The 26,796-nt window shown below is 43.2% G+C and overlaps 1 protein-coding gene across 3 annotated transcripts in view; it reads left to right on the plus strand.

Annotated features, from left to right (window-relative positions):
• Positions 1-26,796, plus strand: part of NTM (neurotrimin) — an 836,512-nt gene that overhangs the window by 797,416 nt on the left and 12,300 nt on the right. For all 3 annotated transcript variants that reach the window (XM_035139811.2, XM_035139813.2, XM_035139812.2), the window contains 3 exons: positions 4,123-4,257; positions 5,413-5,533; positions 15,973-16,124. In XM_035139811.2, coding sequence (XP_034995702.1) covers positions 4,123-4,257; positions 5,413-5,533; positions 15,973-16,124 — 408 coding nt within the window. The remainder of the gene's footprint in view (positions 1-4,122; positions 4,258-5,412; positions 5,534-15,972; positions 16,125-26,796) is intronic.

Here is a 26,796-nt window from a genome sequence, read left to right on the forward strand (position 1 = left end):
TTGTCCTCGGGCCCTGTTTACATGTTTCCCACAGGCATCTGGTTAGCCACTGTGAGAACAGGATGCTGGGGTACTGACAGGCCTTTGGTCTGACTCAGTGGGACTCTTCTTGTGCCCTGGCTTTTTGCGCTTCTTGGGAGAAGTTGCCTTATGATACCTGTCAGGGCACTGCCCAGCAAGACCTTAAGGGTAGAGAGGGAGGAGGAGGTTGGGCAGGGACGGCTGGGAGAAGAAGGACAGGAAATAGCAGTAGGAAAAGGGGAGGGGGTGGCAGGAAGTAGCCAGGGAATGAAAGGGCTCGGGGATGCTGAGCAGGAGCCTCAGCACCGCTCCACCAGCTCGGGAACAGAGGGGGAAATTACACAGGTCCCATCGGCGTAAAACACAGAGGCGGAGAGTAGGGCTGCCCAAGTTTTTATGTTGGAGAAAAAGCTGCCAAAAGTTACTTCCTGGATCTGAGTCCGACAGTACAGATGGCTGAATGATGTCCGCTGCTTTGTACACCTGTAGATAAAGACTGAAATATGTATCAGCACCATTTCTTGTGGAGAGCACCCCCAATACCCTTACAATACCAGTACCTTTCTCTGGGTTTTCACTGAAGCCTGGACACCCAGGGAAGCTGCAGAGCGCAGGTCACTGGGAAGATGATTGGTAGAATGAAAGAAAGCACACTCACAAACACCCACCAGCCACCTCAAAAGTAAATCAATCATAAGAAAAACCCTGAAACCTCACCCATGAGAATTTCACCAAAGTTTCCAAATCGTTGACTTTAAGCAAAGGTTAGTGGGGAATAAAAGAACAAGGTCTGAGTTTGTGTATGGAAGACCACAGGGGGCAATGACTATTTCTGACTTAAGTAGATCCATCCAATTTAGGTATTCATTTCTGTGAAAGACTTGGCTGAGAAGTTAACTAAGTACCCTCTTTTAAAACAATTCTCTGAAAAGGAAAGCAAGGCTCTCTCTGTTACAAGGGCTCTTAATCCTTTTTCCTTCCAAGGTAAGGAACAAATCATGTTATTGGAGACATGAGGGTTTAGTAAAGGACGGCTGCATATTCAGAAAGTGTGTTTAAGCTGCCCATATTTATAGTAGGGTGTTGTCTTGAGAAACCATTGTTTTCGATCTGCTTGAGAAAATAAGATCACATGCCCTACACACACACACACACACACACACACACACACACACACACAAAATACAACATTAAACAGATGCCTTCAGGTGTTTTCTAAACGTTGTATAGATACTTATCTCCTTGGCTCAAGAGTCACTTAACTCCATACCCTCCAACATTTCTCCGATGAAAATAGGAGTGTCCTAAGGAAAAGCGGGACATTCCAGGATCAAATCAGAAACTGGGATGGCTTCTGTAAATCTGGGACTGTCCCTGGAAAATAGGGACACTTGGAGGGGTCTGAGATCAGGGCCTGTCAGTTATAAACATGGGCCATCCGTTGGCTACAGATGGTTTGCATGGCAATCCTGTCTAAATTCTTCATTCTTTGACAGGAGGGCTCTAATAATATTGCTGGCGTGTGTGAAAGAGAGAGTGGTCTGGTGCAAGGGGCTCACCCCATGGGAGAGATAAGAGTCAGAGAGGCCCTGCTAGACATGCTTGCACAGGTTATAATTTGGGGTTGCAGCAACCCTCTGGGGATCAGTAGGGACCTTTGCTTTATCAGAGGTGTGGAAGACAGCTTTTGTATTGTTGCATGCCACCCCCACCCCCACCCCCAGTCTCTGAGTGGTGAGAGGTTCAAAGTGTTATGTACTGAAGTTCTCACCCTGGCCACCAGGGGTATTGTGTACAGTATATAGCAGGCACCCCCAAACTGCGGCCCTCCAGATGTTTTGGCCTACAACTCCCATGATCCCTAGCTAACAGGACCAGTGGTCGGGGAAGATGGGAATTGTAGTCCAAAACATCTGGAGGGCCGAAGTTTGGGGATGTCTGGTATATAGTTTTCACTCAGGTCCACGTCAGTTAATTTAGGTGGGATACCCTGGGCTGTTGCTGTTACAGTGTTGACAGCCGGCTGCCTATATAAAGCAGGCCGGCTGAGCTGTTCAGTTCAGTTCCAGCTCCAACATTGAGGACTTTCCTTCCTGCTGGCTCTATGTCTCTCCAGGGGAAGGACTTGGGGAGAAATAGCTCAGTAACTGCTTGACATTTCCAGCTTCTGTGTTTTTTTTTCCTGGGAGGAGTGCAGACCCCCCTCCTCTCCTTCCCTGAAAACAGAGGGGACCCTGTGAGTGCTGCCGGCCTGTAGCAGGAGTTCACAGAGCTCTAGAGGCAACCAGGAAGCCTCAAGGACAGTATGCCTCTGTACAGTATGCCATTTGGGGTGAGGGGGATGAAATTCTCAGACATGGGAAGGCACTGATGAATGTAATGCTAAGGAGGGATTTCAGTTCCCATCATGGTCCCTATGCAGTGTCCTGGCTGGCACAGTCATCTCTCATTCACACTGCTGCACCCTCCCAGGAATGTATTTGAGATACACCCATGCGCTGTAAGGGTGCTGTCATTTATAAGAGGGCTGCAGAAGTACAGCTCTCACTGCAAGATTTTGCATGCCCCTGGGTATTTGCAAAAGGGCATTTTGTCTTCCTGTAAAACTAGCTCAGTCCCTGTTTGGGGGGCACGTTATATGTGTGTACTGTGCCCGCCCCCATAAAATATTCTCACTGCCATTGTCGTCCAGTTCCAGAAACAGCTGTCCACAGCTAATTTATTTCCTAATGCTACAGCAATGTTAATTTATAAATTACACTGGTAATTCGAGCTATTATTAATTTCAGATGGTGTAGGGCAAGACTAATTAAAATATGACACCAATTGCCACACATATGTACCAAGGACTAACATTTAAAATTAATAGGAATATTAAGTGTGACACCGGTCTCAGAGATGCTCTGCTCAGTAATTACAAAACCCGGGCTGCAAAAGATTTGATAAAAGGAGATGGGGAGATTTAAGAGAAATAAATAAGACAGCTCTATTTATGTCTCTCTTCCTCCTCACCCTTCTCCCATCCTTTAAAGGGATTGGTAAAGTTTCTTTCTTCCTTTTCCCACATTTCAAAATCAAACTTGAACTTTCCAATTTGCAAAAAAAATGACTCTCTATACCAAAGGTATTTTAATGCTGATATAATCTAATGGTTTTGCATTTTGAGGGAATGTCTGAACTGCAAATGCTAGTTTGAAACTAGTTTATCTCATTTTACTTCATCCCAAGACTGCATACTCACCATACATTTAAAGCACATAGCTTCCCCTAAAGAATGCAGGGAATTGTAGTCTGTGAAGGGTACTGGGAAATGTGGCTCTTTGGGGGGTAAATGACAGTTCCCAGGATTCTATGGGAAAAGCCATGTGCTTTGAGTGTATGCTGTATGGACAACCTTCGAGCCTTGGGTACTGTAATATATTGGGGTTTTTTTTTGGGGGGGGGGTTGAATTCCTTTTGCTTATTCCCTTCATGACACCACAGTTCTTGATATTATTGAGGTGGTGGTGGCAACCATAGTAGTGAAACTGGTGCAAAACCAGTTTATGTCTCTAGCTTGGACATATCCCAAGTACTGGCACCGGGGACCTCTATGGAGACTCTTTCCTTTTACTAGATGCCCCCACCACTGCAGAAAAGCACTCTTATTTCTTTTGATAGTGTGTGTACAAATGCATGACTCAAGTCTGCTGAAGGGGGTCATCAACGTAAGCTAAATGAGGCTAAGTATGCACTTTGATTCGGCTTGAAAGCCATGGACCAGGGATTTCTCTTCTTGGCAGTGAAGGGAACTCCCCGCTCCCAACACACATTTTCAAAGGAGCCAGCGGATTTGGTGTCTTCCGCACGTGGATTATCAATGGCAGCCTGCCAAGCTTGGCTGCCTACCACCTCATTTATATATAATGCTCCTTTCATCCACATCAAGATATCCCGGCAAACAAATGGAGAGGATCGTTTTAAGGGATGTATCTAGAACTCCCATCAGCAGCACCAGTGCCAGGTGAAAGATGCATGCCTGGAGAACATTACACACTGCTTCTATGTATCTCACCAGCCACTGCTGCCTAGTCAAGGTTGATCCTTTTCTTTCTTCTGCAGCCGTGGGATTCATGAGCGAAGACGAGTACTTGGAGATCACTGGCATCACTCGGGAGCAGTCAGGGGAGTACGAATGCAGTGCATCCAACGATGTTGCTACTCCTGTCGTGCGGAGAGTAAAAGTCACAGTGAACTGTGAGTATTGGGTAGGTTGTTGCAGGGCAGGTTGTAGGTTGCTGCTGCTTAGCAGTAGGGGGGGTGCTGCTGGAAGGATTTCCACAGTCTTTCTTGGTGCATTCTCTGTGTTTCCTTGGCATATTCTCTGCACCTTTTAATACCAGCAAGAGATAAATTCACAAGAACATATTAAGCTACCTTACATGAAGCTGGACAAACCTGGAACCTTTTGAGTTGTACCCAATGTAGTGCTAAGTTAAAGTTATGTAGCACTATACTTGTTTCACTGACACACACACAAAAAACAGTTTTGTGCTAGCAGAATGTTGTTGTGCACAAGAATGCATCAGCAGATTTCTGGTCACTTTATTGCACAGTGGATTGACCATTCCGTTGCATGAGTTCTGCTAGTGCAACGGTTGTGTTGGAGTCCTCTGTTGCAGAACACTAAAGCTAAACCATCCACTAAAGAATGTTGGATATGGTATCCTGCATGAAAAGTGCATGCTTTGCCTTTGAGCTACAGACCTATATTTGTTGCACCACAGTAAATCTTCCAAAAGGGGGCTGAACAGTAACATGGTAAATTGGGAGCATCTCATTCTAGTGAAATCCCAGCAGAAATGTCCAGTTCACCCAATGAATGGGTCACACTTGTCTGCATGCTTGCATACTGATTTTCACACATACCCCTCATTGCAGAACTCAGACAAGTTCACACATTTCTTCATTCACACACAGGTAAGTCCATATTCAGTTAGGCATACACATGTGTTTGTTGTCACATTCCTGCATGGACTTGCATGCATTTGCACACACAAGCATTCTCAAAACACACATCTTGCACCAACAGGACTTGGAAAGAAGCAGAGAGTTGAGGATGCATTGATTAAGTGGGCAGGAGTTAGAAAGTGTAACTGTGTGGACAGTTTGGAACTGGTTCCTTTGAGAATGCATGTAAAATCTGGTCACTGATTCTTCAAGTGCATCTGGCCAAGGAAACGTCTGCCGTTGGCGGTTTGTTTTCGGCACAAGTGAAACTCTGGAGAGGGGAAGGATCTCAAAGCAATGGCGAAGCAAAGTGATTTTCCAAACAAAATAAAATAAAAATGAAAATGATTTTTTTTTAAAAAAAACAAAGCCACAGAGAACAACTTGTCCCTTTCTCTACAGACCCGCCATACATCTCAGATACTAAGAACACCGGGGTGCCGGTGGGACAAAAAGGCATCCTCCAATGTGAAGCCTCTGCAGTTCCATCAGCCGAGTTCCAGTGGTACAAGGATGACAAAAGGTACATGAAGGATTAGTTGTAACTGATGTTAGGATGCTTCAGCGGGACCTGTCCTCACCATCACTGCATCAGAATTTGCTTGTTCTCTTAGAAAACTGACAACCTCTCCACCCTATGCACAGTCAGCATGGTGCTGGTGGGGTAGATGAGCACATTTCTCTGCAGTCATTCAGTGACTGAGTGTGGATAAAGAACCAGGGCTAATTCTATGGAAGGGTGAATTTCACTTTTAGTTTTCCTCTGTTTCTCATTTCCCCAAATTTATTAAATTCAGTTTGCTCCCATTCCCATAAATAGGGCAGCACATGTTTTCTATTAAAAACGCTTTGCACAACAAAACTCATTCCCATTTCTGTATTCTTTTCTCTTTCTGTATGTATTTTCAATGCAATTCCAGTTAACATATATGTGCCTGGAGGCAGGGAGGCTATGGTCACTATTACTGTATATACATTTCCTCTACTATACATCTTTTGTTCTCTCTCTCTCTCTCTCTCTCTCTCTCTCTCTCTCTCTCTCTCTCTCTCTCTCTCTCTCTTTCTCAGAGAACTTCAGTGCAAAATGTTAAAAAGGGCACATTTTGGAAGGTTTCACTCATGTTTTGGTTTGTAAAGTGTTAATTAAGTAGGATCACAATGAAATGCAAAGTGAATGAATTCACCCCCCCACCCCACCCCAAAACCCCCATCTGTTTATGTTTCAAAGCAGGGTGATTAACTTCCAAACTTGTAAGGGAATCTGCTAGCATTTGTCCAACGTTACCCTTAGCTTTGCTGTCTTCAGTTCCTGCCTTCACACTCACTCGCCACTTTTGCTTCTCCCACCCAACTTCTTATTATCCCCATTGTCAACATTGAGACCACCTGCACTATATGTTTAAAGCACTTTAAACAGTCAAAGCTTCCCCAAAAATCATGGGAACTATAGTTTCTTAAGGGTGCTGACAATTGTTAAAAGAGCCCCATTTGCCTTACAGAGTTGCAGTTTCCATAGTGGTTTAACAATCAGTCGCCCTTGCCAGGGAACTCTGGGTAATGTAGGGGGGAATAACAGCTCTCAACACCCTTCACAAACTACAGTTCCCAGGATTCTTTGGTGGAAGCCTGGAATATTTAAGTGGCACAGTACTACTTTAAATGCAGGGCACAAATGGGGTCTTAGATTGTATCAGGCATCCCCAAACTGCGGCCCTCCAGATGTTTTGGCCTACAACTCCCATGATCCCTAGCTAACAGGACCAGTGGTCAGGGATGATGGGAAATGTAGTCCAAAACATCTGGAGGGCCAAAGTTTGGGGATGCCCGGATTATATGCTCCTTAAAGTTAGGGACCTTTTCCCTGTATGCTGCTCAGCAAAGTATATAGATGGCACTGAGTTAAGAGTAATAATACTGCAAGCAAGTGGTAATCTACTGCATGTGGCACAGCCCCTTCACCCCAGTATCCTCATCTGTGTGTCTAACATGGAATTATGCTTAATAGCAGCCCTCATTGCCAAAGTTCATTAGTATAGCAAGGCTCCACTGTAACAATTCCACCCCAATTTGTGAGTGAGACTTACTTATCAGATTTCCTCAGACAACAGAAGGGCAAAGAATCATTCTCTTCTTGTGTAATTCCTACAGAAATCCCCAGACCTTGGAGCTCTCCTCCTCTAATTATCTCCACAGTACAGAAGTTCATTGAAAACACAAATTTGGAGATATTGTCCATTTGATTAAGGCATTTGTTTTAAGTTGCTGATCGCGTGGTGAGCTTCCAATATGCTGTCAGTCAGAATCAAAAGCCAGGGCAATAACATAGAGCAAGAGGCTGCGGGGGAAATTAGCTAAGCAAAGCACACAAACACAAACAAAGCCACACACAAATTGTCTTTTACTGTTAAACAGCATACAAGAGTATCAGGGTGGGGGGGATGAGGTACCAAAGAGGGGAGACATAGGCTATTGGGGGGGGGTGTAACTGTGGAAAAAAACTAAAGTGTCTTACATGTACCAAATGAAAGGCACAAATACAGGATGGGTGACACCTGGCTTGAGAGAAGTATATGTGAAAAGGATCTAGGAGTCTTGATAGGCCACAAACTTGACATGAGTCAACAGTGTGATGTAGCAGCTAAAAAAGCCAATGCAATTCTGGGCTGCATCAATAGGAGTATAGCATCTAGATCAAGGGAAGTAATAGTACCACTGTATTCTGCTCTGTTCAGACCTCAGCTGGAGTACTGTGTCCTGTTCTGGGCACCACAGTTCAAGAAGGATACTGACAAGCTGGAATGTGTCCAGAGGAGGGCAACCAAAATGGTCAAAGGCCTGGAAACAATGCCTTATGAGGAACGGCTTAGGGAGCTGGGCATGCTTAGCCTGGAGAAGAGAAGGTTAAGGGGTGATATGATAGCCATGTTCAAATATATTAAAGGATGCCATATAGAGGAGGGAGAAAGGTTGTTTTCTGCTGCTCCAGAGAAGCGGACACGGAGCAATGGATTCAAACTACAAGAAAGAAGATTCCACCTAAACATTAGGAAGAACTTCCTGACAGTAAGGCTGTTCGACAGTGGAATTTGCTGCCAAGGAGTGTGTTAGAGTCTCCTTCTTTGTTTTTTTTCCATATAATTTTTTATTAATTTTATATACAATAACAAATCACCTAAAAAGGAAGAAAAAGCAATACCATACCCAAAAGGAAAAGTAATCCACAGGTATCCCTTTACAGCTTACATCCCTCAAATAAAGTTATCATCTTATACAAATCGTCAACCTGGGTTTATATCTCAAATTGCAATATTTTCTTTCCTGATCCACATTTCCTTCTTCGCCCCGTCTTCCCCCATTTGACTTCCCCCTCTCTCTCTTATGGTTTTATTTCCATCCGATTATTTTCGTCCCTATATGCTTTACCAGATACCCTTATCCATTTTATTCTTGGCTGTATATTTACGTCCTGGTTACATACCCTCTTGTTGCATTTTGTAATGGCCATTTACCGATTTTTTTTTTTCCTTCCCCATTTTGTTTTCTCCTTGGTCTTACTTTTGCTAAATCTTACAGTAGTCTTTCCTATAAATTATAAATTTTTCCCATTCTTTTTGAAACTTTTGTTGTTTTTGGTCTCTAATTCTCCCCGTTAACCTCGCTAGCTCTGAGTATTCTATCAACTTCTCTCTCCAGTCTTCTATTGTTGGCACCTCCATTGTTCTCCATTTTTGCGCTAGAATAACCCTTGCGGCCGTGGTGGCGTACATGAAAAGTTTGTGATCTCCTTTCTTTATGCTTCTGCTTAAAATTCCTAGTAGCATTTCTTCAGGTCTTTTTGGGAACGTGTATCTTAACAGTCTTTTAAGTTCATTGTATATTTGTTCCCAATAGATTTTTACCTTTTCACAAAGCCACCACATGTGGTAATAGTCTCCTTCTTTGATGTTACACTTCCAACATTTTTTATTACTAGACTTATTAATTTTTGCAAGTTTGACCGGCGTAAGATGCCATCTAAACATCATTTTCATGATGTTTTCTTTTAAAAGAGTGCAAGCTGTAAATTTAATTTGGTACTTCCAAAGGTTTTGCCACTGATCAATACTGATATTATGACCTAGATCTAATGCCCATTTAATCATGCACTCTTTAGTAGCTTCATCTTTCGTATTCCAGTCTAGAAGGAGGTCATACATCTTAGTTAACAATTTTTCTTTACCTTCCAGTATTTCTAGTTGAAATTTAGATTTTTTACTCTCGAAACCGTGGTTCTTATTGTCTTTTTTGAACAAATCATATATCTGGTGATATTGTAGCCAGCCTATACCCTTTTCTTTCAATTGTTCATAAGATAGGATTTTCCATCCCTCTTCAGTTTCTATAAGGAGATCTTCATAACAAAGCCAGTTTGTTTCCATGTTCGTTTTTTTGATTGTTAAAATTTCTGTTGGCGACAGCCACCTTGGGGTTCTCCTTTCTATTAGGCTTTTAATTCTGTTCCAAACTTCATACAGTGGCCTCCTAAACACATGTGATAGGAAGCCTCTGTGCGATTTTACTTTTTCATGCCAAAGGTAGCTGTGCCATGTAAACCTGTTGTTGAAACCTTCAAGGTCCAAGAGATCGGGATCACTTAAAGTTGCCCATTCTTTTAGCCATATCATGCATGAAGCCTCATAGTAAATCTTAAGGTCTGGCAATGAGAACCCCCCCCTCTCTTTTCTATCTGTTAAGATCTTATACTTTATTCGTGGGGGTTTCCCCTGCCATATGTACCTAGAGATTTCCTTCCTCCATTCCTCAAAGATGCTGACACCTTTTACTACCGGAATCATTTGAAATAAAAATAAAAGCCTTGGTAATATATTCATTTTCACTGTGGCGATCCTACCCCACAGTGACAGGTATAGTTTTTTCCATGTTTCTAGGTCTTTTTTGATATCACTCCAAGTTTTTATATAATTGTCGTTAAACAGATTTATATTTCTTTCCGATAACCATATTCCTAGGTATTTTACTTTTTTCACTATTTCAATACCATAATTCCTTTGCAGATCTTCTCTTTCCTTCTTCATCAGATTTTTAACTATCATTTTGGTTTTATTTTTATTTAGTCTAAATCCTGCTACTGCTCCAAATGCGCCCATTTCCTTCATTAATTCTGCTAGACCAACGTCGGGATCTTCCAGGATTATCACCAGGTCGTCGGCGAAGGCCTTCTGCTTGTATTCTCTCTTTCCAATCTTTATCCCACTTATCCCCTTGTTCTCTCTTATTTTATCCAACAATACTTCTAAAACTAAGATGAATAACAAAGGGGATAAGGGGCACCCTTGCCTTGTTCCTTTCCTGATGTTTATCTCCTCTGATAATGTATTATTTATTATCAGTTTGGCCCTCTGCTTGGTGTATATTGCTTCAATGCTTTGTCTAAATTCCCTTCCCATGTCTCTTTTTTCTAATATCTTTTTCATAAACTCCCAGGATATATTGTCAAACGCCTTTTCGGCGTCGACAAATATCAAAGCTGCCTTTTTATCAATTCTTAACTCCAGGTATTCAATAATATCTACCACTGTTCTCACGTTGTTTTTCATTTGGCGGCCTGGTAAAAATCCTGTCTGGTCTTTGTGTATAAGTTCGGATAGCACTTTTTTAAGTCTAGTTCCCAGGATATCGGCGAATAGTTTGTAATCTGAATTCAGAAGAGAAATCGGCCTATAATTTCTGACATCCATCAATTCTGAATTTTCTTTCGGAATTAGGGTAATATAGGCCTCTTCCCAGGAATTTGGAATCTTTCCTTTTAACATAATTTCATTCATTAATTTAGTCAAGATAGGCGTCACCTCATCTTTCAGTTCTTTGTAATACTTGGCCGTCAGCCCATCTGGGCCTGGCGCCTTTCCTATTTTCATTTTTTTTATTCCCTCCTGTACTTCTTCTTCTGTTATATAGGCATTTAATAAGTTAGTTTGCTCTTCTGTTATTCTCCTTAATCTGCAATTTTCTAAATAGCTGTCTATTTCTTCTCCTTTTTCCTTCCCCTTCTGGTATAATTCCTTATAAAATTTTTGGAATGCATTCCTTATACTTTTAGGGTTTCCTGTCACCTTACCATCTTTTTGTATTTGACTAATATAGTTTTGTCTTTGTCTTTTTTTCAGTTGCCAGGCTAGAAGTTTGCCACACTTATTTGCGTGTTCAAAATTCTTTTGTTTAATCCATTTTAATTTCCATTCCACTTCTTGACTAAGCAGAGTGGAAAATTGGGCCCGCAACATCTTTATTTTTTGTTTTATATCTTTATTCCCTGGGTTCAAACTCAGTTGTCTTTCATTTTCTAGCAAGTCTTTTGTTATTTGATCTTTCTTCTTTTCTCTTTCCCTTTTTTTTATACTATTTTGTTTTATTAGGAAACCCCTCATAAAAGCTTTCCCTGCATCCCAGACCCAGTTAAGTTCTGATCCCTCTTTTAGATTAAATTTAAGGTATTCCTTGAATGCTTCCCGGGCTTTATCAACAATTCTTTGGTCCTGAAACAGGCCTTCATTCATTTTCCACCGAAAGGGGGAAGGTTGCTCATCTGACATTTCTAGATATACTGGATTATGATCTGAAAGTGTCCTGGGTGGAATATCTATTTTCAAAATTTTAGTGCTTAGTTCTCTCGATAGCCAAATGTAGTCTATTCTTCCCGCACTTTGATTGGGTTCGGAAAAGAACGTATATTGATTAGATGTGGGATTTTTATGTCTCCAGCCATCGATCAGGTCCAGCCTTTCCACCATTTTAAGAAAAGAACTTGGTAATTTACCATCCTTACTCACTTTTTTCCTTTTCGTTCTATCTAGTAGTGGGTCCACCACCCCATTGAAATCTCCCATTAGGAGCATTTTTTCCTCTATATACTCTAGTAACCTTTTCTCTAATTTTTTATAAAATATTGCTTTCCTCTGATTTGGAGCATATATTCCCACTACCAGAATCTTTTCCCCCTGTACCATGATTCGGGCTGCTATTACTCTCCCCTCTTCATCCTTAAAAGCCAATTCCGGTTTAAATTTCTCTTTGATATATAATACCACACCTCTCTTTTTCTTTTCGCTTAAAGATGTAAATTCCCTTCCTAATTTTTTATTCACCAGGACCCTTTCGTGTTTTTTTGAAATGTGTGTCTCCTGTAAGCATATTAGATCTAATTTTTCTTTTGTCAGGACATATTCGAATTTGTTTCTTTTACTTTTATTATTTAGTCCATTCACGTTCCAAGATTTAATTTTCAATACCATGGTTTATTCCTTTAAATAGATTTTTATTAAGTTTATGAAAATACCGGTTTTGGTCCTATGACTGTTCCTCTTTATCAATATCTACGTCTGAATTTCTTTCTTCTTCATCAATGCTTTTCTCTTCTCTTTCCCCTAACATGTCTTCTTCATTATCGTTTTCCTCCCCTCCTATTGCCCCTTCTTCACTACTTTTCTCCATTCCTAAGGCCTGTCCGTACTTTCTTCTGAACTTTCCTATATCGTTCTGGTTTTTGACCGTAGTTCTTATGCCTTTATAATAGAAGGTGAGTCCAACCGGGTTTTCCCATCTAAAACCAATATCATTTCTCCTTAATACTTCAATGAACTCTCGGAATTTTTCTCTTTTGCGTAACAGTCTAGTAGGCACTTCTTTAAATATGGTTATTTCCCTCCCATCGATTGCCAGTTTACTTATAAAGCTTTGTCTAAGGATTTCATTCCTTAGAAACATCGAATTAAATATTACCAAGCAGTCCCCCGGGAGTTTTCTCGCCTTTGCCTTCACTGACTTGACTTTGATTCTAAATGCATTTAGAATTGCCCCTTCTATCTCCTCTTTGGTGCGTCCCAACCAGTTCGCTATTCCATTTGAAAGTTTTTCCTTTATATTCTCATCTTGCTCCTCAGGAAGGCCTCTAAATTTCAAATTTTGCTGCCTCTGTCTAAGTTCCATAAGAGCCATATTATCTAACATTTCTTCTTTTTCCTTCTTTAGTTTAGCTATCTCCTCCCTTAAACCCTCAGTTTCTTTCTTTATCTCTTTCACCTCTTTCTGCACTCTTTTAGTGTTTTCCTCCAAGCCTTTAGTTTTCCCCGCTACCTCTTTAATTTCTTGAGTCAATTCTCCCACCACCTTCTCAAATTTTAGATCTATTGAAGCCTGTATATCACCCAATTTTTTTTCAATATTCTGTTCACTTTGCTTAATTTCTTTTTTGATTTCATTTAAGAGTCCCTCCCAGTCTTTACCTTCTTTACCTTCCTCCTGCCTGGAGGGGCGTCTATCAGATGGCGTTGCCATTGATTTTGCTCCTCTTTTCTCCCCCATTTTACCAACAATCCACCCCTCCCCTAACACTCCACTAGTTTTAACCTTTCCTTTCCGCCGAGGTCCCTTATTTGTTTAAATTTCCCCCCCGTGGGAGGGGATAGAGAAGATACAGAAAAAAAGACACAACCCCCCCAAAAAAGGAGAAAAGAAACTCCCTACCCTCCCTACCCTCCCACCTTCCCCAAAGTCTCAGTGGGACGTTGTTACTGTTTTATTTACAGAGTTGGTATCTTTCTTCTTCTTTCTTCTTCTCCTTCTTCTTCCGTTGTAACAATAGAGGTTCACTGCTGGTAGGTTCTTTACAGTCTATTAAAGTTCAATAATCGTGGTAAAGCTCAGTAGTTCCGTATTAGTTCTGTCCTTCTGGGATAATATTGACTCAGAAGCACTTATCTCAGAGGTTCACACCCCAATTAAGGGTAGAGAGTCCACTTAGCCTCCAATAATCCTGGGGTAGGGTAATCCTCATGTAACACAAAAGATAGCAGATTTATGTCTCACAGTACTTAGAGAGAGAACAGCTTTATGTCGCTGGGTATCTCCTTCAATAGTACACTAGAGAAAAGAGAGGGTACGGCACGAAGTCACTGCACTAGAGACTCACACATCCGAGAAATTAGCGTGCTGTGGTTCCACCGTGCCCCAACAAAAAAGGTATCAGATATATTCCATTATAAGATAGGCCATATATAATTTCCTTCCCCATATATCTCAAGTCAATCTAGCTAATAAGCTAGTTTGCGCAAACGGGGAGAGTTCTCCTAAAATAAGCTCTTCTCCGTCTAGGCGAATCCAAGAACGCAAACCAAAGAGTAGTTTTACCTTTCCTCTCCCTTCTCAGGAGGGGGGGGGAGGCGGGTCTTTAGATCTCTATCACAAAAGCGAAGCGCCGTCCATTTAACCCCCTCAACCGATAGAATGTTTCTTCTTGCTGTGGTTAGATATAGTCGGCGTTTTCCTGCAACCTTGTAGCGGGCGCCATATTTAACTCCAAGCTGAGAGAGAGGTTCCGATAAGTCTTCCTAAGCCTTCTAGCGCTCAGCAAACATCCCGGCTTGTAAATCTGCTTACCGAGATATCTGCCAAGACTGCTTTTATAAGTCTTGGAGATAAGCTGCTTGCCACGGGAGCCTGAGGCTGCGTGGGGCGTGGTAGGCGATGTACTCCCTCGCACCCGCCACTCAATCCCCCCCCGAGGCCACTAATTCGGGCCCCGAAAGGGAGGAGAGCGGCTTTGGGCGCCGCTGAGTACCTGCGACTTCAAGGTAAGTCCCCCTTGAATCTCGGGTCCGTTAGCCTTACAGAAACCCGGTAAATTCCACGCCTCAACCGGAGCGACCACAGAGCGGTCGCTGCGCGCTCCCTTCTGTGTCCGCAGCTCACCGGAAGTCTAGAGTCTCCTTCTTTGGAGGTCTTTAAGCAGAGGCATGACAGTCATCTGTAAGGAATGCTTTGATGGTGTTTCCTGCTTGGCAGGGGGTTGGACTGGATGGCCCTTGTGGTCTCTTCCAACTCTATGATTCTATGATTCTATGAAATGTGCTCAGCAACCTCATTTCATACCCGCAGCAGACACTTTGTAGAGTTCTTCAGCTGCATCCTGTTCCTTTGCCTAGTGTCTGTTCCTTGTTGTTTGGATCTTCTTTACTTTAGAGAAATGACAAATAAGAGGAGATTTGTTAGAAGTGTGTAAAATAAGGCATGGCATGGAGAGAGTGGATAGAGAAAAGTTTCCCTCCCTCTCTCATTACACTGGAACACATGGACATTCAAGGAAGCTGATTTGAATGTTGGAAGATCCAGGACAGACAAAAGAAAAAGAAAAACAATTACCAGACCTTTAGAAGGCATCTTAAGGCAGCCCTGTTTAGGGAAGCTTTTAATGTTTGATGGATTTATGTATTTTAATGTTTTGTTGGAAGCCGCCCAGAGTGGCTGGGGGGAACCCGGCCAGATGGGCGGGGTATGAATAATGAATTATTATTATTATTATTATTATTATTATTATTATTATTATTTATTATTACTTCATGCAGCACATAGTTTAACTATGGAACTCGCTGGCCCTGAGACATCTACCCTCCCTTGCTACTACAATCTGATTTGACGGTCCTTTCTAGTGTAGCATTAGAATTCACAGTCTCATACTTTGGAATTCACTGAGCCAGTGCATGTTGCATTGGAATTGTTTATCTGTGCTGTGGACAAATCAATGGAGTCTCCTTAAAAGGCAGCTGGCAAAGGAATCTTCTGCCTTGAGCTGTTTGTTCTGGCAGTATCTGCAAGGTGGAGAAGGAAAGGGCGCTTGAATCCAATGATCCCACGTCATGAAAGTGCTTCTCAACTCCAGATAAATGGCCTAGATAACCCATTCCAATTTTATGTTTTCGAGAAATCTCTCCATAGAAGGGATCATGTGGACCCAAAAATGGCATCAGAATTGCCCCCTGGTGAATGCTCAGATCTAATTATGGTGCTCAAATACAGTCAGTTATAGGCAGCAATGCAAGCTACCAGTAATTCTGTTAGCTTCCACCCCGAACTTGTCACCATTTCTTGGTCTTCCTCTTTTATCTTTGTTATCTCCTATTATTTTAGGCTCATTGAAGGACAGAAAGGGTTGAAAGTGGAAAACAAGGCCTTCTTCTCCCGCCTGACTTTCTTCAATGTCTCTGAGCAGGACTATGGAAACTATACCTGTGTGGCCTACAACCAGCTAGGAAACACCAACGCCAGCATCATTCTGTACGGTAAGTAAAGCATGTCCTGGTATTCCAATGGGATCATATATGGTCAAGGAGATGTGGGAGGGGTGGACAGGTGAGTTAAAAAAAAAACCTCTCTTTTCAAGTCTGGGAAAGATGGGGGGGTCCTACTGGACTCATGTCCTACACATGGGCTTCCCTTTGGCAACAAGTTGGCCACTGTAGTAACAGAATGCTAGACTAGGGCAACATACACTCCATACATTAAAAGCACCATTAAATCACTTCAAAGAGTCCTGGCTTCCCCAAAAGAATTCTGGGAGCTGTAGTTCACTAAGAGCACTGAGAGTTATCAGAAGACCTCTATCCCCCACCCCCAAAGCTCCAATGCCCAGAGTGGTTTAGCAATCAGTTCCCCCACCCAGGTAACTATGGGAATAGTCGCTCTAGAACAGGGGTCTCGTAACAACCCTCAGCACCCTTAACAAACTACATGTCCCAGAATTCTTTGGGGGAAGCCTGGACTGTTTTAAAGTGGTATTGTGGTGCTTTAAATGTATGGTGTGAATATGGACTTTGGTCTGACCCAGCAGAGTTCTTATATTTTCTGCCACATGGGCTGGACAAGTGCTGCATCCATGACATGTATGAGAGTCATGAAATACTAGCCTCCCTCCTTAGCCTTTTTATCCTTGGGATGCCACTGGATAGACAACCAAATCTTTACAAATTATATTACTCCTAATGTTTAGGAACATAGGAAGTAGCCTTTACTGAGTCAGATCACTGGACCATCTAGCTCAGAAATGTCTACATTGACTGGTAGCAGCTCTCCCTTGGCTTCAGACAAGGGGCATTATTAACCCTACTCAAATTTACCAGGGGATTGAACCACTGAGCATCTTTCCCTGGCATCTGCAGATGTCAACAGCTTTCAGGATGTGGGGCTTCTGTCAAATGCTATTCTCAAAGAGTGGGAAAAGAAATGAGGTGGACTAAGCCACCAGTGTGACACTTGAGGAAGGTTATAACTTCCTAATGAGGCAAAAGTCAGTCCATGATTTTCTGCAACTCTGCTGGTTCCATAATAACTTCAACTGTCTTCAGTTGTAATGGGCAAGGGCTTCACTATTCCACTTTTCTTGAGTCAACTTCACCCTCCTCTTCACTGACACGTGGACTGTGACACATTCATTACTATGGATCTGGAAAACCATCCTGAGAAGATAACCTTCCCTGGAAACTGCATGGAAGTTTCACCCCCAAAAAGAATGCCAGTGTTCACCTTGAATTCTGCTTTCTGTGGGATTCTCTGGCACCTTACACCAACAAACGTCTTCATTCCACTGCCTGAAATCGGTATGGTGAACTGTTGGCCTGCCAGGTCTTGCTGGACTCCAACTCCCAATAGCCCCAGAAAGCATGGTCTATGGCCAAGGATGATGGGAGCTGTAGTTGAGTGAAATCTGCAGGGTGAAATTCCCCCCACACCTGTTCTGAAGTACACCTGTTTCAGTGTCTCCCAGAAGTTTTGTCAGAACTGCCTAGTACAGAGTACTTTCCTGCCTTAAATCGGGGAAACATTTACTGTAGCACTAGACTTTCAGCTCTTTCTTCAGAACATGTAAAAATCCAACAAGCTGAATTATCCAGAGGCTCCCCTACCCTACACCATAGGACACCATAGAACTTCTAACCCAGGCATCCCCAAACTGCGGCCCTCCAGATGTTTTGGCCTACAACTCCCATGATCCCTAGTCGAAAACATCTGGAGGGCCGAAGTTTGGGGATGCCTGTTCTAACCCCTTTACAACATCCTCATTTGGGGAAGTCTTGATATACCCATTGTAGATCCATCAGATAGCTGGTCCCCTCCTCAACTCATGATTTATAAATACATATATCTTAAGATATTTCCCCCTCCAGAGTATTGCCCTTTCAGGTAATCAAGCAGAGAGGGGACTGTTGTGGCGAGGACAAATTTCCTCTCCATATACAAAACAGCCGCCACCACCACCACCATCTCAGAGAGCCTCCTTTGACATCGCCACCCCAGAGCGCAGTCTGTTAGGTGAGGTTTTTGAGAATAAACAACCCAAGCGGCTCGGTGATCCCAGGTTTGCTTCCAAGTCGCATTTTCTATTACTGCAACATGAAATAAAAAATTGACTTTCGCAAAGGGAGGCGGGGAAGAGCTCTGTACCCTTATCTGGAAGCTATTTTCTCCACATGCCAGAGCTCTGATTAGAGTGATGGATCCATCTGACACCACTCACAGCCAGGGACAGCTGTAATTGCTTGGCTTATTTGTCACGCTTCTCCAATGTTGTGGCAGGCAGAGCTGTTCTGGATGCCTTTCTGTGCCAGTTGGGAGCTGAGGTGCGGAGCAAAATCTGGAGTGCCCCACTTTCCCTGGCTTCCTATGCCCACTTTAACCAATTGTTACTGGCTGGTAGGGATAGTAGCCATGCCAGTCCATATCTATTAACCACTTTAACATAACCTCCTTGTTGTATACTACACTCTTAAGGGGGCTTAAGCCAGGGGTCAGCAAACGTTTTCAGCAGGGGGCTGAAAAACCTTGTGGGGAGTCGGACTATATATTTATTTTGGGGTGGGGATGAATGAATTCCTATGCCCCACAAATAACACAGAGGTGCATTTTAAATAAAGCCACATTCTACTCAAGTAAAAACATGCTGATTCCCGGACTGTCTGCGGACCAGATTTAGAAGGTGATTGGGCTGGATCCTGCCCCTGGGCCTTAGTTTGCCTACCCATGGCTTAAGCGTTGTCCCATGGGGCATGGAGTGACCCAGCCCAAGACAAGTAGGTGAAAAGCAACATGAAGAGGAAGCCACACAGAGGGTACATCAATGAAACCAACATTAATATGGTCTGTGGAGGAGGGAGCCACTGCTTTTGATGCAGGACAGGAGCTAAGGTCACATCCTCGCTACCCATTTAAAGCACTATGACACAGCTTTAAACAGTCATGGCTTCCCCCAAAGAATCCTAGGAACTGTAATTTGTTGAGGGTGATGAGAGTTGTTAGGAGACACACACACACCCTTCCCCTAACAGAGCTACAATGCTTAGGGTGATTTAACTATCAATTGCTCTTCCCAAGCGACTCTGGAAATTGTAGCTGTGATGGGAATAGGAGTCTCCTAACTGCTCACAAGCTACAGTTCCCGTGATACTTGGAGAAAGTAGTGACTGCTTAAACTGGTTGAGTACTGCTTTAAATGTGTGGTGCAGATGTGGCCCCAAAAGCCCAGTCCCTGATAGATGTCTCAGGCAGACCCTTGAATGGCAAGCCAGGAGGGCCAATACAAAACAGTAGGTTTCCTGAAGATTTACCCATAAATACATTGACATTACTTCCATAGTAACTAGAAGTGGCAGCTAAGAAGTGGAAGGTTTATGGAACGAATGGTGGGAGAGATGTGGACCAAGCACATAATGGAGCCAAAAAGGCTATAACGTTTACACCTGTGCCCTGACATACGGCATATCCATTCATTGATCGTGATGCTGAGTTCAGATGAGTCCACCCCAGGTCTTACAGCTTGCTGGCAGTGGTAAGGGGAATTATGGAAGGAAGAATGCTAATCTTCTGTGGGTCAGCAAGAAACTGAAAACAAAACCTGCTCGTCTTCTAAGCACAGTCTGAGTCCAGGTTCTTATTTCAAAGAATCCCGGGCCTCTGGACACAACAGACATGCATAGTTCATCTACTAGAATTGGGGCTCTTGCATTCTCCTTCTCCATTGGTACAAGAGAGGCTGGCATCTCCTGGCCTGGTGATCAACATGATGCAACCTTTACCCCTGTGTGTTGTGTGCCATGTTACTTTAGTCCAGGCACCCCCAAACTCGGCCCTCCAGATGTTTTGGGACTACAACTCCCATCATCCCTGACCACTGGTCCTGTTAGCTAGGGATGATGGGAGTTGTAGTCCCAAAAACATCTGGAGGGCCAAATTTAGGGATGCCTGCTTTAGTCTATTAAATAGGAGCCTAGGGCTGCTTGAGTCCCAGAGGAATTCAAAGTGGCCACTGGATTGGAATAAGAAGCTAAATATTTCAATTTATTCCTTTGTCTGGATCTCTAGGTGTCCACACTGGAAACCCTCCAAATGTCAGGCAGGGGTAACGTCAGTGTTTCAGACCACATATAATTATTCTTCATGGCCAAACAAGAGGATGTACTGTAGATCAGGCATCCCCAAACTTCGGCCCTCCAGATGTTTTGGACTACAATTCCCATCATCCCTGACCACTGGTCCTGTTAGCTAGGGATCATGGGAGTTGTAGACCAAAACATCTGGAGGGCCGCAGGTTGGGGGTGCCTGCTGTAGATCATGTAGCCATCTCCTGAAAAACCTGTGTTGTTTTGCTTTGTTTCAAATGAAAAACAGCTGTGGGAGGCTGTGAGTTTCAATGGAAATATGGTAGTGTGGATGGAGTTGCTTGACCCTTCTCTCTCTCTCCCTTTCTGCACAGAATTGCTGCTACCCACATCTTTTCTCTGTGTGTGGAAAAGCAACTGGGGAAAGGTCACTTTTAGTGAGAAAATGGCTCAAGTGGGATTTTTATTTGCTTAGCTAATTTATACACCACTTTGTATTTCAGCAGAAATGTGGTTAAGGAGCCCTTTCCTTTCATTTCTCTTCAGACACTGGAGAACTGTAGATTTGCATGTTTGGAAAATTAATCTAGCTAAGATTAATGCTGCTGAGAATCTTTCCCAAGTGAATTAGCATTTTCTTGCCCTATTGAAATCTGAAGTGGCAGTCTGATGTCACAGAAATGTAGAAACACAAATCCCTGCTTATATGGGCTTCAGCTTGCCTATCTCTGTATAAGTCGCAAGTGGGATGGTGAGAAATTAGGGTCCCAGTCTTTTAGTTACTTATGATTTAAATGATTGATTGAGTTAGAATTCCACCAGCCCATCCTGAAGGCTTGGGATAGGCAAGAGGGCTTGAAAAAGAAGCACAAGCCCCCCCCCCTGAATAATCTACCGGTATATATCTATATATCTATATAAATGTAAAAAGGACATGTGGGTGTGTTTCCACTTTTCTCCGAAACCGCTTGACCAATAGTGTTCAAATTTGCACACAACGGCCCATGCTACTGTGAGAGGAAGCATATAATGTTTGCGTAGACAGGTGTCACACCTGCACAAGGTAAAACCCCAAAAAAACCGTGTTTCAGAAAACACAACTCACCCCAATATGCATGCTGGGAAAAAGAAGCCAAAAGAGGTTGCAAAACAGCACCCTCTAGCGGCGGCTACACTGGTACTACAGCTAGAAAACCTTCTCTCTCCACAGCACCTCGGCTCGCCTTTACAGACTAGGCCGAACAAGGCTGAATGGAGGTGGGGACTCACATGGGTGGGTGTTGCGGGGGGAGGGGACGGAATTGGTCATGGATCGGGACAGGTTGGGGGGAATCACAGGGATGAACCGCGGGTGGGGGGGAGGCGGAATAGGTCATGGGTCAGGACAGGGTGGAGGAAATCCCAGGGATGAGCCACAGCAACGTGTGGCTGGGCCAGCCAGTAATAAATAAAATGGCACGTTAGAAACTGCAGCAAATAGGAGAGCACATGTACTACAATTACCCCATACACTAGCCAGCAGCTACACTCTAGAACTGTTGCCTATCGATTAAATAGGTGTCTGAGAATACTTTTTTCAGTGTTTGCTTTTTAAAAAATGTTTAGGAAAGCAAAGTCAGACATGCCATTTTAACATGTCATTTTAGTTTATTATGTCATTTTTTAAAACCTGCTGTTTTTACTTAAATTTGGAGGAATCGAAGGTCAACACTTCTTTTCAGCATTGATTTTATCAGTTTTATTAAGGACTATTTTATGTTGTTTTGTAGAAACGTCTTGAATGTTTTTTTTATGATTACAAGCCATATAAGCCTTGTGAAATAGATTAAATAAATAAATAACTCTTTTAAAAAAAAACAATGCCCAGGGTCTGGATTTGGAGAGTCATTCGTAGGCGGCAGTGGCATGGAAGTCACTGAGTAGGGATGGAGGAGCAATTCAGAGCAGGCTTCCGCTCAAGTCGAATCTGTCCGGTAGACACTTTCCAAAATAATATGCAAAACGAAACACGGCAAAAATATGAGCCTACCCGAATTTTGCTTTGCAGTTCTCCAGCCAAATGATGTTTGGAAAAAAATGCATCTATCAGGGTAACGTGTGCTAAAATGTGTGTGTTGGTCAAAACTGCATAAGGATATGCGTTTATTAGGAGAGAAACAAAATGGGACTTGCTGCAAAATGTGGAAAACTGAAGTTAAGACTGGCAAAATGAGAAACCAAGGGAACAAAAATTGACAGATCCTTCCATCCCTGTTACTCAGAATAAATGTCTGCTGTCATACAATGAAGAAACTAGAAACACAAGGGAGATTCATGTGGTGGGAGGTAAGCATTTTGAGGGCGTGTAAGAGAAGAAGCAGTCTCTCTGAGAGGCTGAACCCACGCAGCCTTCCAAGCAATGGGGCAGCGTTTGTGTCCACACCAGGGCCTAAAATGTTTTATACTGCTGATTGATTAATTCCTGATGACATTTCTCCCATCACATGCATCACAACATTCTGTCATACAGCCTTGCAAAATAAATAAATAAATCTGCTATCAAATGTACACTCAATGTCAAATGAGGCTAGTTTGTGCCTTTCATAGTTATATGTCACAGCCAAGTAGGTAGAGAAGAGTTTTTCTCCCTTTCTCATAACCCTAGAACATTGTGGGCAGCCAATGAAGCTGAATGTTGGATGATTCAGGGTGGATGAAAGAAAGTACTTCCTCATGCAGCATGGTGAAACTCTGGAACTCACTCCCGCAGGAGGCAGTGATGGCCGCCAACGTGGATGGCTTTGAAAGAGGATGAGACAAATTCATGGAGGGCAAGGCTATCAATGGCAGCTAGTTGTGCTTGGCCTCCATGGTCTAAGGCAATATTCTGAATATCAGTTGATTGAATATCAGTGGGTTGATTGTACTTGGGTCCTGCTGGAGGGTTTCCTGCAGGCATCTTGTTGGCCACTATGAGTGCAGGATGCTGGACTAGATGGAGCTATTGGCCTGATCCAACAGGCTCTTCTTGTGTCAGGGCAAGGTTGCAAATTGCGAGTACTTTTGAGCCCATCCACGTAGCCCAAGTTTCCCATGGTGAAACTGGTAAGTGGAAATGTCACATTTCTACAAGGAGTGACTTCTATGGTGCAGTTGGTATTATTATTATTAGGTAGTTTGGCTCTTAGTTGGACCTAAACTGGTATTAGGAGTTGAATTCTAGAGACTACCAGACGTCCGTGGTGAATTTGCATGGGTAGTAACTATTTTAGGGCAGGGAGTTCTACGTGTCTCAGATCCCACATTGTTCGAGATGATATGAGGCCTTCCCCAGAGGCCACACCAATGGCATAAGTATCTGAGCCCAGGGATCTTGGGATAATGCTGTTGCCTGCACTGCATGGATTACAGTTCCCCATTGCCACAGGCAATACAACAGTGTCCAAGGCTTTCAGTTCTCTTCCATCTATGTTCCTCAGATATGCACTGTGTAGGTAGAAGCAGGCCCAGAAGCCTTTGTAGGCTTTGGTGCACATCACTGCTGAGACCGGCTTGCACTAGACCTTGGGGCAGTTCTAGAGGAGTCTAGTACAATGGGAGTTGTGAAAGGTTCTGAAAAGTGAGCCCCAGGTCTTCACTGAAATCCATGTCGAAATTGTGGTGGGTGTTTTATTCCACTGAATTTTGCTGTATGTCTTAGAACAGGAGGAGCTATTCAGCAGTGGAACAGGCTACCTTAGAAGGTGATGGGCTCTCCTTTATTGAAGGTTTTTAAACAGAGGCTGGATGGCCATCTGCCACAGATTATTTAGATGTGGTACCTGCATTACAAGGGATTGGACTAGATGACCCTTGGGGGTCTCTTCAAACCCTACGTGTCTATGATTCTATGATTTAAATCATATTTAAAATGCACAGCATCCTCAAGGGAATCCTGGAATCTGTAGTTTGTTAAGGAAGATGGGAATTTCGGCTATGTTGGCATCAGCTACAGTTCTCAGGATTATTTGGGGGAAGCCATGTGCTTGAAATGTATGCTATGTGCACAGCCTTGGTCTGACTGGACTCCCTAGTTGGCAAAAACTAACTCCCAGACAATCATGCCAAAAGCAGCAACCGTTCTTCCTTTTGTTGCATATTTCCTCCCTGAACACATCCAAGATGTAGAGTGGTTATTCTTTCTGAGGTGAGGCAGGTGTTTTAATTTCCCCACCACTAAGATGCAATAAAGGAACAACTACCATCTCGCAAACCGCGGAGAGTCTTAAAGGAGCTCAATGGAGGGGCAGAGAATCAGTCTGCTGTTCACAGAGGGATCGTCAGATAATTAAACTACAGCAGGGTCCCACTGTACCATCCTGTACTAATCTTAGTTTAGCAAATCACTTTCTTCCCCTCCGCACCACCCTCCCACAACACCTTTTGTGTGACTACATTGTAAACTCTGCAGGACTTCACTTTGGTTCCGCATAGTGCCTTAATCTAGTGGGAAGCTAATTTCATAAGAGGTCTCCTGTTGAGAGCCAGAATTCTAGGCCCAACCGTTGTTAGGGGCAACCACAGACTCCATGTTTTGAATATGGAGTATGCTGTGCTAAAATCAATAGGAAAGAGGCACGACAAGGTCCCTGAGGTGTCATGCCATCATGCCATCACAGGTGACCTGCAGTTTTGATCAAAAAGTGCAGAATCCTGATTCCATCATTAATCTTAATTGATAGAGAAGTTGTGCTCCTAAATGGTGAAGAGGGAGGGCAATGCATTCCTCCATAAACAACCTGATGTGCCACATTTGAAGGTGAAAAGGAATAAGCTCAGCAGAGCTAATGTGGTTGTGAGAGGAGGTGTGTAGGCTGGCAGCTAAGAGAGAAGGCTGTCTGTGGAGCAGGCCTTAATTCACGTTTTGCCTAATCCCCCAATCTCTCAGCCTCAACACCCACATAAAATGCTGGGCTGCTTTTGAGGGCCATTGTAAAGATGATTGAGATAAGTTATGCAAAGTGCTTTGAATACTTGAGGTGTGCTATTTAAGCACACAAATGATTATTACCATCCACTTCCATGGATGGAGATGTGAAGGAACTGTTTTCTCACACAAATCCTTCAGGAAAAGAATCTAATGAGTGAACCTTCAAGAAGAGCTAGGGTGGTTTGAGGAGAAGATCTCTCATCCATTTGACCTCTTTGGCCATTGAAAACTCTCCTCTTAGATTTTACAGGGCTTGTCTATTGTGTTTGTTATATTAAAGGGGGCCCTCAGACAGAGAGCTGAAAGCTGTGAGGTGTGAACTTGGAAACTGGGAATCCCAGTTCTTCCTTGGTGTTTAATTTTATTTAAGGCTTTTCATATCTGCCTTTTGGTTCCATAGTAGAACTTTGCCTCCACAAAAGGCAGTCAGTGACCACTCAAAATTGTAAAGTAGTGGGAAGAGGCTGTGATTTGCAGGAGAGAATTTGTGGACATGGTATTAACTAACCATCACTTCTTCCCTGAAACTCTCCTACCCTTGCCCTAGCACTTTCCCCTGTGACACAGGAAACATGGGGTTGGCTGACAAATACAGCTAAGGGGATGTGGGAAAGGGAAAGCAACAACTGGGGTTAAACATTCCCTTCCCCGACCATTGAAGATAAATTGTTAGCTGTCTTGTGGGCTGGACATACTCCTCTTCTGTAGCAGTCTTCAAAACAGGCAATAATATGGGATGATAATATCAAGAAATCAAGGTATTGCACAAAGTAATGTGTAGGCCTAGGAACAGGTTGTGATCCCCAGCCTCTCCGGTGACCAAATGGGCTCTTTTGCAAGGCTGGCATTAAAAAGTATGTCATCCTTTCCATCTTCTTCATGCTTCCTTTCATTCACTTTCAGAAAGTGTCTGCTGTTCTCTGTCTTACCCATTCACTTCACAGCCCTCCCACTGCCACCCACACCTTCTTCTTCCATCCCATTTCTTATTTACGCAGCGCTGTGGTCATGGAGTGGTAATGATGAAACAATATATTTATTTTTATTTTATCTTCATTTTTCTCTTCCATTGTTTCCTCACCTGGTTTAGAAATAAGTGAGCCCACAAGCTCAACCTTGTTCCAAGGTCAGTATTGTTCTTGCTGTATGTCACCTTCCGCTCCCTTATTTGCAACCTCCCCACCCGCCGCCGCCCTTCGTTATACATTGCCTGTTTTCCCTTGTCTGATTTGCATGGAGGACGGTACCACTTCCTGATGAGCACCCAGAGAGACTGCAGGCTCTGATTGGTCTCCTTTGTCTCCATCATGTCATGCTTGATCTCTTGACTCAGTGATTCAGAGCTTCAATAACCAGTTCCATATCTCCTTCTCCTCCCTCACAGATTAGACTCAAGTAACTAAAAGTGTATCTGCATGCAACATTCATATTGCCTTTCTACCAGGGATGGGGAACCTGTGGCTCGCCAGTTTTTGCTGAACTATGACTCTCATCAATCCTGACAAGTGTTATGGATGGTGGGGGTTCTAGCCCAACAATGTATGGAGAGTTAGGGGTGATGGAAGTTCCATCCCATTCAATATCTGGAGAGCCAAGGATGGTTTGAGTTGTAGCCCACTCAACATACGGAGGGCT

The sequence above is a fragment of the Zootoca vivipara genome, chromosome 15 (genome assembly GCF_963506605.1).
Source record: "Zootoca vivipara chromosome 15, rZooViv1.1, whole genome shotgun sequence".
Classification (NCBI taxonomy): Eukaryota; Metazoa; Chordata; class Lepidosauria; order Squamata; family Lacertidae; genus Zootoca; species Zootoca vivipara.